The 12,048-nt window shown below is 38.6% G+C and overlaps 1 protein-coding gene across 17 annotated transcripts in view; it reads right to left on the bottom strand.

The window, feature by feature from the left end:
- Positions 1–12,048, bottom strand: part of SYNE1 (spectrin repeat containing nuclear envelope protein 1) — a 521,352-nt gene that overhangs the window by 261,194 nt on the left and 248,110 nt on the right. For all 17 annotated transcript variants that reach the window (XR_010336584.1, XM_064360559.1, XM_064360560.1 and 14 more), the window contains 3 exons: positions 6,948–7,304; positions 3,004–3,140; positions 2,609–2,786 (listed from right to left, as the gene is read on the bottom strand). Coding sequence is in view for 16 of the 17 variants with exons in the window: in XM_064360559.1 (XP_064216629.1) it covers positions 2,609–2,786; positions 3,004–3,140; positions 6,948–7,304 (672 nt within the window). In the remaining variant the exon portion in view is untranslated. The remainder of the gene's footprint in view (positions 1–2,608; positions 2,787–3,003; positions 3,141–6,947; positions 7,305–12,048) is intronic.

The raw sequence follows: 12,048 nt of genomic DNA, 5'->3' as shown, positions 1-12,048 counted from the left end.
AGGAGATAGAGACCATCCTGGCTAACATGATGAAACCCCGTCTCTACTAAAAATACAAAAAATTAGCTGGGCATGTTGGCATGTGCCTGTAGTCCCAGCTACTCAGGAGGCTGAGGCAGGAGAATCACTTGAACCCAGGAGGCGGAGTTTGCAGTGAGCTGAGATTGTGCCACTGCACTCCAGCCTGGGTGACAGAGCACGACTTCATCTCGAAAAAAAAAAAAAAAGAAAGAAAGAAAGAAAGAAAAAAGAAAAATGGGTAGGTTCTGTATTCTACAGTCAACTCTCAATAATATTTTCAAGTGCTAAAGAAGAAAAAAAGCACAAGCTCAGTTATTTATTCTGACAAGAAACAGAAGCACATATATTCTATTGCAGATTTTGATTAAAGGAATTTCGCCAAACATTTGTCTTAATGGATGGCCACCCCGTCCATGGAGGCCTGCTGTGGTGGGAGGGTTAGAGAAAAGTCCAAAGCTGTCCTCAAAAATAGTACTAGCCATGTGCAGTGGCTCACACCTGTAATCTCAGCACTTTGGGAGGCCAAGGCGGGAGAATCATTTGAGCCCAGGAGTTCAAGAACAGCCTGAGCAACATGGTGAAACTTCGTCTCTACCAAAAATACAAAAGTTAGCTGGACATGTTGACCCATGCCTGTAATTCCAGCTACTCAGGAGGCTGAGGCAGGAGGATTGCTTGAACCTAGGAGACAGAGGTTGCCATGAACCAAGATTGTGTCACTGGACTCCAGCCTGGGTGACAGAGCAAAACCCTGTCTCAAAAAAAAAAAAAATTATGTTTCTCCAACGTAGAGAAATAGGATTGAGGTTCTGCAGTTATTTTACTATTTATTTATTTTTAAAATTTTTAATGTTATTTTTTGAGACAGATTCTCACTCTGCCACCCAGGCTGGAGTGTTTGATGTAATCTTGGCTCACCGCAATCTCCGCCTCCCAGGTTTAAGCAATTCTCCTGCCTCAGCCTCCCAAGTGGCTATGTAGGATTATGGGTGCCCATCACTACGGCTGGCTAATTTTCGTATTTTTTTTTAGTAGAGACAGGGTTTCACCATGTTGGCCAGGCTGGTCTCAAACTCCTGATCTCAAGTGATCTGCCCACCGTGGCCTCCCAAAGTGCTGGGATTACAGGTGTGAGCCACCGTACTCGTCCAGGAAGAATTTTAAATGGAGCAAACCTTTCAAAGGAAGAGTCGTCCTGTTATATTAAGTTATTAAGCAAGAATTCAAAAAGGTGAACTGGGTATGAACAATACTGTTTCAGAGCCTACTCCTACTAGAGACACTTCAAGCACGAACACTTACACACAGTGTTCTACATACCTACACCCTCTGAAAGAAACTCAAATTTCATAACCAATCACTCAGAACTGCTGCTCTGCGAAAGGATCAGATGTACAAGTATGAAAGGCAATTTCAGTAGCTGTACCTAAAAAATGCTGCTATTGGCCAGGCATGGTGGCTCATGCCTGTAATCCCAGCACTTTGAGAAGCTGAGGTGGGTGAATCACTTGAGGTCAGGAGTTTGAGACCAGCCTGGTCAACATGGCGAAACCCGTCTCTACTAAAATTACAAAAATTAGCTGGATGCAGTGGCAGGTGCCTGTAATCTCAGCTACTTGGGAGGCTGAGGCAAGAGAATCACTTGAACCTGGAAGGCAGAGGTCACAGTGAACCAAGATGCTGCCATTGCACTCCAGCCTGGGTGACAGGTCAAGACTTTGTCTCACCAAAAAAAAAAAAAATTGCTGCTATTGAATGAAGGTGGTATGTGAATTGGCACCATGAAGTTACAGTTAGATAAAGAAAAGAAAAAGAAAAAATACCCAAATGAACAAATGTAAAATATAAACACAGTTCTCACTATCTTAACACGCCAGCTCTGTGACCTCACTGATGCTTTTACCCCGCTGTACACTGGGAATAATGAATTTACATATCTGAAATGTTGTGAAAACTAAATGAGAAAAAGCACTTAGAGTGCTCAGAAACAATGCATGTCATGTAGAAAAACTTTTTATTATTTCCTATATCACTATTTGTATAAAAAAAGTGTGCTTTTACGTAAATGAACTGGTTTCTCTTCACATACAGAATCAACTCTTTTAAGTGGGGATTTATTTGAAATTTGAATTTCTTAGGCAAAACTTTTGTATGTGATGCCCTTCTGAAAAGATCTAGAGCAGTGGCCTCCTACCTTTTTGGCACCAGGGACTAGTTTCATGGACGACAAGTTTTCCACAGATGAGGGTGAGGGGTAGGGGTGATTGTTTCGGGATGAAACTGCTCAACCTCATCATCGGGCATTAGTTAGATTCTCATAAGGAGCACACAGCCTAGATCCCTTGTATGCACAGTTCACAAGGGGGTTCGAGCTCCTATGAGAACCTAATGCGGCAGCTGATCGGACAGGAGGTGGAGCTCAGGCAGGAATGCTCCCTCACCTACTGCCCACCTCCTGCTGTGAGGTCTGGTTCTTAACAGGCCAGGGACAGGCACAGTCCGCAGCCCAGGAGTTGGGAACTCTTGACCTAGAGTAACTTTAATCCACATCAGCACCGCTACTAGAATTAATTGATAACACTCTTACCTGTATTTTCTGAAGACTAGTTGAAACTTCACTAATATTTTGAGGTATATCAAAACACTTGGCGGTAGTGATTTTTGCATTAACCAACCACTGCTGGAAATCCCTGAAGGCTTTCCGAAATCTTTGCTGTAAAATCTGTTCTTTATTCTGGCAGCCCTTGGATGCTTGCAAACAAAGACTGAAAAGGTGATTTGAAAATTTAATGGCAGGAAAAAGCAATAAAATTGATGAAAATATTGTTTCATAGAATCCACAGTTCTTAGACTGTGCACTTACCTCATTTAGTAATATATTTAATGCTGAATTAATATTATTTTGAAATTACACCTTAAAATAAACCTCTAGCTTCTAATTTGTATGAAAATATCTTGAACACCAATAAGGTTCATGCTCACCAATTATACTCTTTAATTAACCCAGAAACTTTTCCACTGTAAGTACTCAGGTCTCTGGAAAATCGACAAAGTTCATTCAGCTGAGACTTGAGATCCTCTGTTCTAGGCTCTGCTTTTTGTAAAGCATCCAGTATCTCCTGTTCAGAAATAATGAGACAGAGAAGCAAGCACTTACACTGGGTGATCTCTATATCTTCATACTATACCTGCATCAATCATGTATAAGTTATTAGTGAGAGAGGAACCAACATAGTAGATTCAATGAAGAAAGGAAGCCTATTTTCAGGATTCCTCTGACAAATAATAGCACCTGGCTCATTTGTCCCCTTTTTCTAGCCATGGATAGATACTCTAGCATCAAATATTGTCAAAGAGTTAAGTAATTAAGTGGTCAAATGACTTAAAAATGAGACGAGAAAAAGAAAAGAGAAAATAGCCGACATCATTTACAAATAGTCTGACAAGGCCATTGGGAGATATGTATATTGTTTTAAGGTGAAAAGAAATCATTTTGGTGAAAAGAAATCATTTTAAAGAAAAGCAACACTTACTTTGGATTAAATTTATATAAATAATATATATATATTACATTTATATATAATCAAAAATTGAATCGTATTTCAATTGATTTTATGTATTATACACAGTTAACTTTTACATTAAGTATTTCTTATAATCCATGAGTCTGGTTTAAATAGTAATTTATTTATTTCATAGTTTCATTCATAATGTCATCAAATATTTGCTAAATGTTTGGTATGTGCCAAGCATTTTGCTGGATTCTGGGACCCCTCATCCCCCCATGAATAAAGGTAAGATTCTTGTTCTTGAAGAGCTCCCAATTTAATAGATGAGGGAGAGATGTGAATAGTTACAGTACTGTGTACACCTAATCCAAAATAAAGCCTTAGGACTTGAAAAGTACACCTCTGAAATAGAGGCCATGGTCACCTGAGTTACACAAGGTGCTTTGCAATCAGAGTGTTCCTCTCCTAGAGTTGTCACAAGGAGCAAAAGAGATCATGAATGTCAAACAGCACAATTTCTAGCACACTAAGTGGCTAATTCATAAAATCAGCAGGAAAATGACTCCCACATATGTAAACACTGAGTAGATAATGGTGGCACTGAAGCAAAAACCAAAATAAATTAAGGAGGAGGGGCAAAAAGATGAGTAACTACTAAAACAGCTGTTCCTGTGGCCATTATTGTCCAAGATATTTGTCAAGAGATGGCCCAGATTTGCAGAGAAACCACATCCCTCAACAAACCAGCCCTGTGCTGCATTCCTTGTCCTGGTAAATGGCACCACTGTCCCCTGCTGATGTCAATCAGAAGACCAAGCATCACCCTGCCTCTCCCTTTGTTTCCCTTCTCACTCCATGCAAGAGATATCCAGGCTAGCTTATTCTGTGTCTTAGCTCCTTTCATCACTCTCCTCTTTGCCTCTGCACGTAGACTTTCAAAGACCCACTTACATATTCATTATTTCTTTCTGGAGTGGCACGGCATCCTCCTAATCTGATTCCTACTCTCTACCTTCCTCTCCTATGTTTTGTGATTCCTCAGTGATCCTGCATCTTGATGCTGTTCCTCTACCTCATCTGTCAGGTCACATTTTAATCATACTTCAAGACTCAACTCAAAGAACAACTCCTTTAAGTATCCTCCGCCCTCCTTCCCAAATCTTCAGGCTTCTCATCTGAGGATACACAGGACCTTGCAGACATTCATCACAAGGAGTATCCCCAGCAGTTTCGTACTTGTGTATTTCCCTATCTAGACTGTGATCATGAGAGCAGGAAATATGTTCTCTTGGTTTGTCAATTCTTTATTTAACTCGGTGTCTGGGCTGGAGGAGTCTAAAACATTTTTATTTATAAAAATTTATAAATAACTAAACAATTTCTCTCTGAAATTCTAAACACTAAACTAGGACCGACTATTTTACACCATATTGAACCCTTTACTTAAGACAGAACATTGTAAGAACTAAAGAAACTTAACATATAACAAAAACATAAAAATACGAGAGACTCAAGTCAATTACTTATGAACGAGATGACATTAAAAGTTACAAATTTTTGACCAAAACTTTATATTTAAAACATTTCTATAGTTTTATCCTAAATAAAGTATGTTAGCAGAGTCTTCCATTATGTAAATATCAGCTTACGTATTTCTCATTCGGTTAAGTTCTAAAATGCATTTTTTTCATCTTATACAGCTTAAGAAAATTATTTCCAGCACTAATATCCCAATGGATATTAAGATAAATAAGTTTTGCAAATACAGAAAATAGAATTCTTTTTGTAATATTATATTATATAGTTTATAGATCACCTGTTTTTATGTTTTAAAGAATTTCTTGAGTATTGTTATTTAACTGCATAAAATAAATACTTGTGATTCTTATGGTGACCATCAACAATGGCAAGGCTTCCCTAAAAGCAAAACCATGCCCTAAGAACCCTAGCGTATCTCCTACTTTGTAAACACTTTCTTACATATTCATTGTGATAGAAATATCTCCACTTTTAGATAAAATGCCATTACTAGAAATAAAGAAAATATGAATATTGAGAAGCAGTGTAGTATTGTCATCAAAAGCACTGACTCTGGAGTCAAATCTAGAAGTAGACACATGCAGAGGGCTGTCATCTTTGAATTGTTCAATACAACTGAAAGCCCATATTTACTACTGCATTCTCATGTATATTTTTATAGGCCTCAATTATTATTTTCACTAATAACGTCAACGTAAAAAGTAACGACAGCAGAAGAGTAATGTAATCCAGGCACAAACAAATCTTTCCTTTTTAAAAGTTTCACTCGCATTACTGAAATAGAAAGAAAGGGAAACAAAAAGGAACCCAAGCAGTGTAAGTGATTTTTTTCATATTACACCATGTAGAACTATTATCAACTTCTTTGTCCCTGTGTTACAGAACTGATTTCTATGCTTTATTCTGGTACATAAATCTAAAGGACAGGAAATGCAACAGAACAGCAAAAACAAATTCCAAAACCTAGAAGCATTATAAATAAATTGGCTTAAGGAGATAGAAAGCTTTATTTTATGGCATGTTGTATTTGTTTCAAATACTTGATTTAAAACAAGACACTGCTGGAAATACTACATGACTTTCTTACTGGCAGGAGCTATTTTGAAATGATCGTAACATAAATAGGAGCAGAGAAGTTTACTAAACTGCCTTTTAAGGACATCCGTGAATCAGGGCATTATAAAACTGGAAATACTGAAAAGGCTTTCAAAGACACTGCTTGACAGTGAAAGAAAGGAAGAGGAGTTTAAGCTGTTGCTCATTCTTCAGCCTCCCTCCTAGACTTCCCTTTCTCACATTCTAAAAAGCTGCCATTAGCTTTAAAAAAAAAAAAAGGCCCGGGAAGGCGACCAGGGAGTGTGACGTAGGAGTTCTGTTAACGGGCTAATTCAAGAACAGATGTCAAAACCACACAGAGGAGAGCTAATCGGGGTGAAAACTATTAGTTGTGCTTTAGGAGATTACCAGATGAGTCTTTTAAGGCTATAAGTTCAATCATTTAGTTGTATGAAATAGTTAACTGGCAAGAAAACAGCTATGACTCTCTGTCTATTTATGCCACTGCCCACAGGCCATTTTTCAGACTGAATGGCTGAATACAGTATTACAAGCTGTTACACCATAGGATTGAAAGTAAAATGTCTCCGCTAACAACAGATGTTTCCTGCCACAAATAAGAACCCAGATCTTTATTTTTATAAAAGTTTGATATGGGCAGAAAGACCACAAATCAGACTTTGCTTGTTTAATGAGATAAATACTTCTTCCAAGTGTGAATGTTGCATGTTTTTAATTAGCAAGTTTTTTTTTTAAGGAATAAGGGGTGACAGAACATTTTTTAAAGCAAAATCACCAATAGAAAACATGAAGCCAACTTACTTGTCCTTTGTGCCAGCATTCCACTATCTCCTCATCCGTGTTCTTGCCTTCCAGGAGGGTTAACTGCTGAGCCCAGGTTTTCAGAAGAGCACTGAACTCTTCCAGAGCCTGCTCCAGTTGAGCCACTTGGCCTGAGAACTCCTGCTCCGAAAGGGCCATCTGGCTGACCAGGTCCTCCAAACGGCTCTGCGTTTGGAAGACACTGTCTTCCCACTGCTTCCAGTCGGCACGCAGGGCCTGCATCTCCGTGTGCATGAGCTCACACCCACTGGCAGTTGTGTTCTGTTTCACTTCAGGAGCCAGCGACTCCACTCTGCTGAGGCGGCTTGCACCAATCTCTCTGGAATCTATCAGCTCCTGTAATGGAATATCACCATGGTAACCAAAGAGCCTGTGAGTCACTTGGACTGCAAGTTTTCAAATGTGTACAGAGGGGGACCCTGTCCTGCTAGGAAGTTTCAGCAAGTGTGCCACAAGGACCTAGAATCAATTCATCTGCCCACTCTTAAATCATAATAGCAGGAGCTGTCATCATGAGCACCTAAGGCTTATGGCAAAAAAATCTCAAGAATCCTCAATATCCTGAAACAGACTAAACAGGGACCCTGAAATCAGGCATTATTTGCACTCGTGAGAATGTTTGGATAGTAACTCAAGTATTTGCCTGTGGTGGATTGATCCTGTAAATGATCAAACCCATATTTCCCTCGAAGTGGATGCTCAAGTAAATAAAGATTGTGGCAGAACTGTGTTCTGCTCATGAGCTCTATTCTCAATTCATCTTTTTCCACAGAGTGGTGGCTTAAATTACACTTCGGTTCTGCAAGGAATCAATCAGACTCATCACAACAAAAGAACGAGCCCTAGTCAATCCCAAATACTGCAATACCTTAAGTAAACATTTTTTTGTAGCAAATAAAATGAATAATTTCATTCACAGACTGACTTACTTGAAAGTTTAAAGTAACCTCTAGGACTGGGTTCACTTATTAGTATTTTTTTATCTTAAGAAAGTCACTAGAAATTAAAGTTTAGCTAAAACCAAGTTAACAAATTTAGCTTAGCCTTAAAGCACACAAATACTCTAAAGGACAAAATTAAATATGCATTTTTTTTTTGAGGTGGAGTCTTGCCCTGCCGCCCAGGCTGGAGTGCAGTGGCATGATCTTGGCTCATTGCAACCTCCGCCTCCCAGGTTCAAGCGATTCTCCTGCCTTAGCCTCCCGAGTAGCTGGGATTACAGGCATGCACCATCACACTCGGCTAACTTTTTGTATCTTTAGTAGACACAGGCTTTCACCATGTCGGCCAGGCTGCTCTCGAACTCCTGACCTTGTGATCTGCCCGCCTTGGCCTCCCAAAGTGCCAGGATTACAGGAGTGAGCCACCACGCCCGGCACATATGCATTGTTAAATTGATATAATTGTGGCATTTCTCTCTGAGAATACATTCTCTTACTGTATTTTTTCTTGGTGAAATATTATCCAATGGATGTTTATATATTTACATATTTATTGCTGAAGGCAGGATTTTGTTAATATTATTACAAAATTATGACTTTACTATTGAATTAAATGGAAATAAAAGATAATTAGGCACAAAAAAGTTCAAAAACAAAATCAGTGACCAATTAGAAGTAAAGAAACATTGGGATGTTAAGGATGAAGCATGCTTAATAAATTATGTTAAGCATAGAGTATGTCTTAACTAGTCTATATAATATAGCTTGCATCTCATTAAATTAACTTGAAATAAATATATCTGTTCACAATTATATACAATGGAGGCATATTTTGATATAGATCATTTGAAAGTATTCAGTATTCAGTTGTACAGTACTCTAAATTACGATGACATGAAAAGCCTTATACACAGTGTGATATGCATATTCAATCTTTCCTCAGCAGCAGGATTCTAAAAACCATTCCTGTTTATTAGTGCATATAATAGTTATTTGATGAAGAAAAAATTAACTTTTTAACCAGTGCTATGTCTAATAGACCTAAATACTTATAATAATTTGCCTTTATGTGCAACTTCAAATTTGGAGTTCAGAAGGTATCATTGGCCAAAAGTCAATTTCCCAAAATATTCTCTCATGCTTTATCCCAGTTTTCCTTAGCATGAAAATGGAACACTTCAATATTTGTAATCAGAAATCCAGTCATTCAGATTTTGATTAATGACATCATCATTGTCAAGAGTCTTACAAAGGCTTTTGCATATATTTTCTTATCTGGTATTTAAAATTTTTAAACATACGATATGCACATACACACAAATGTACATTCACGCCCTCATACCCATATACATTTGGCTTTAGAGTTGTCTTTTCTCAGGGATTATTCCCGTAGATGGGGTAGGATGTTGAAGGACAGAGGAGGTACTTTATGTATTTCCCTCAAGGTTTTTAAAACCGACCACATACTAGCCTACATTCAGGCTGGACCTGAACTTCTGAAAGGCAGTTTCTCATAGTCTTCCTGTTTTCCATCCCAATTTCTTTTTGCCAATTCCTTGTCTTTTTGGAAGTATTTTATTAGATTATTTTTAACTTTCCAAATAAAAAAGACTATTTGTCAACCCAGGAAGCAGGCTTTGTAAAAAAATTATTTTACTTTCTCTTATTAACTTTTGAAATATTAGTCCATTTCTGCTATCTCCTCTTCCTCATCTGCCTTTTACTCCTACATCCATGTAACTTTGTTTCCCCTTGCTGTGCAAATGTTTCTCAGACTGGTTCCCAAACAGCCTCACTGTCAAACCCAGTAGGGATTCTTCAGTCTTCCTCCTAACGGCAGCCTCCTGCCACGGTGGCATCACACCCTCCTACATTTCCTCTTCTTACTTCTCCTCTCCTTTTTCTCTCTACCTTTCAAATCATTTTCTCCTGTGGCTTCTTAAATATTGGTAGTACCCAGCTTTTGGTCCTGTGCCCATTGTTGCATGTGCTTTATACATAGGTCTTGGTTCTTGGTTTTATCCACTTTGGTGGCTTTAACAACAAATTACACACTAATCACTTTCAACTCTGTGTCGTCAATCCATCTCCCTAACCTGAAATTCGGCTTGAATATACAACTGCCCCCAAAACGTTACTACTACCTGGCAGTTCAAATTGGATCTGATTATCAACGAACTCCTCATGTCTTCCCCTCTGTCACCAGGCTCCTCTGCATGTAATTATTTTCTTCAGGTGACGAGAGTCCTGTGGATTCTAGGTAAAGACCATCATCCCTGACTCTTCCCACCTTGTCATGCTATAGCCAATTAATCACTCATTTACCAAATCCACTGAATTTTCTCATTAGGTGTGTTCTGTGTGGCAGGCATGATACTACAAGTTTTATATGAATGATCTAATCTGGTTGCCAAAACAACTCTATTAGACAGGTACTATTTTTATTTATGCATTTTTTAACCAACTGAGAGGTTGAGGCTTGAGGACATCAGGTGACTTGCTGAAAGACACAGCTAGATAGCCAATAGAAGAAGCATGCAGCATTGGGTTTCTCTGATTTCAGAGCCTGAACTCTAATAGTGCAGTAAGCTCTCATTACATTTTGTGTATTATTTTACAAAAACCAGTTTGTGGATCACTTTTCCTCACTGGACTGCAAGTTCCTTAGGGGATGCATAATCTTGGCTGAATAAATGGATAAATGAGTAGATAAATGGATGGAAGGATGGATAAATAAATTAGAATATTACTAAGAAATGTATCAAATAAGGATTTTAAAAAATAACAGAAAAAAAGACTTAAAAAGTGATTTTATGTTATTATCTCAGTTAAAACATACATAATCATAAGATTTAAATAAGATAATGCTTTTAGAGGGCCGGGCGCGGTGGCTCATGCTTGTAATCCCAGCACTTTGGGAGGCCGAGGTGGGTGGATCACGAGGTCAAGAGATCGAGACCATCCTGGTCAACATGGTGAAACCCCGTCTCTACTAAAAATACAAAAAATTAGCTGGGCATGGTGGCGCGTGCCTGTAATCCCAGCTACTCAGGAGGCTGAGGCAGGAGAATTGCCTGAACCCAGGAGGCGGAGGTTGCGGTGAGCCGAGATCGTGCCATTGCACTCCAGCCTGGGTAACAAGAGTGAAACTCCGTCTCAAAAAAAAAAAAAAAATTCAAAACAATTTGAATTTTAAATTACTGACACAATTACACCATTTATTCCCATCATTTCCTCCTCTAAAACTAAACCACTAAGGATTTCATTGCTGCTTCATTTTAATCTTAAAATCCATTATTTTCCATGAGAGAAAAATGATTACGATTTAATATTTAAGCAACTAGAAATTTACTAAAAGATGCTAGAGTCTGCAACTCCCCTAGAAAGGTAAATTTCTGTTTTAGAAATTGTCCTATGAGGATTAAATGATGATACTTTTTTTTTTTTATTGCATTTTAGGTTTTGGGGTACATGTGAAAAACATGCAAGATTGTTGCATAGGTGCATACGTGGCAGTGTGATTTGCTGCCTTCCTCCCCTTCACCTATATCTGGCATTTCTCCCCATGCTATCTCTCCCCAACTCCCTACCCCCCGCTGTCCCCCCCCACACCCCCCCAACAGACCCCAGTGTATAGTGCTCCCCTCCCTGTGTCCATGTGTTCCCATTGTTCAACACTCGTCTATGAGTGAGAACATGCAATGTTTGATTTTGTGTTCTTGTGTCAGTTTGCTGAGAATGATGGTTTCCAGGTTCATCCATGTCCCTACAAAGGATGCAAACTCATCGTTTTTGATGGCTGCGTAATATTCCATGGTGTATGTGTGCCATGATACTTTTAATCTCCTTTGAAGTACTCCCTTCTATCCTGTTGTTGGATGCTGTCTAGGAAAGCAGAATAACACATCCAGAATAGCATTTCCCAGGTTATTGCTACAATACATTTAACCAAGTTACTATGTACACTTTTCTTCCATGGTGCTAAACAATGATATCTGGTTTTCTCAGCCCACCAAGGTAGCCATTTCCTAGCCTGTCATATTACAGCAATAAGCACATTTGCATACAGAAATGTAAAGACAGTGTTACATTTTGTTCACAAGTGTAAAGCCTTTTGAATTCTTCTCAGTACTCTTGTT

Source organism: Aotus nancymaae, unplaced genomic scaffold (assembly GCF_030222135.1).
Source record: "Aotus nancymaae isolate 86718 unplaced genomic scaffold, 86718_ANA_hifiasm-v0.15.2.pri h1tg000040l, whole genome shotgun sequence".
NCBI lineage: Eukaryota > Metazoa > Chordata > Mammalia > Primates > Aotidae > Aotus > Aotus nancymaae.
This window is presented reverse-complemented; position numbering and strand designations above follow the sequence as displayed.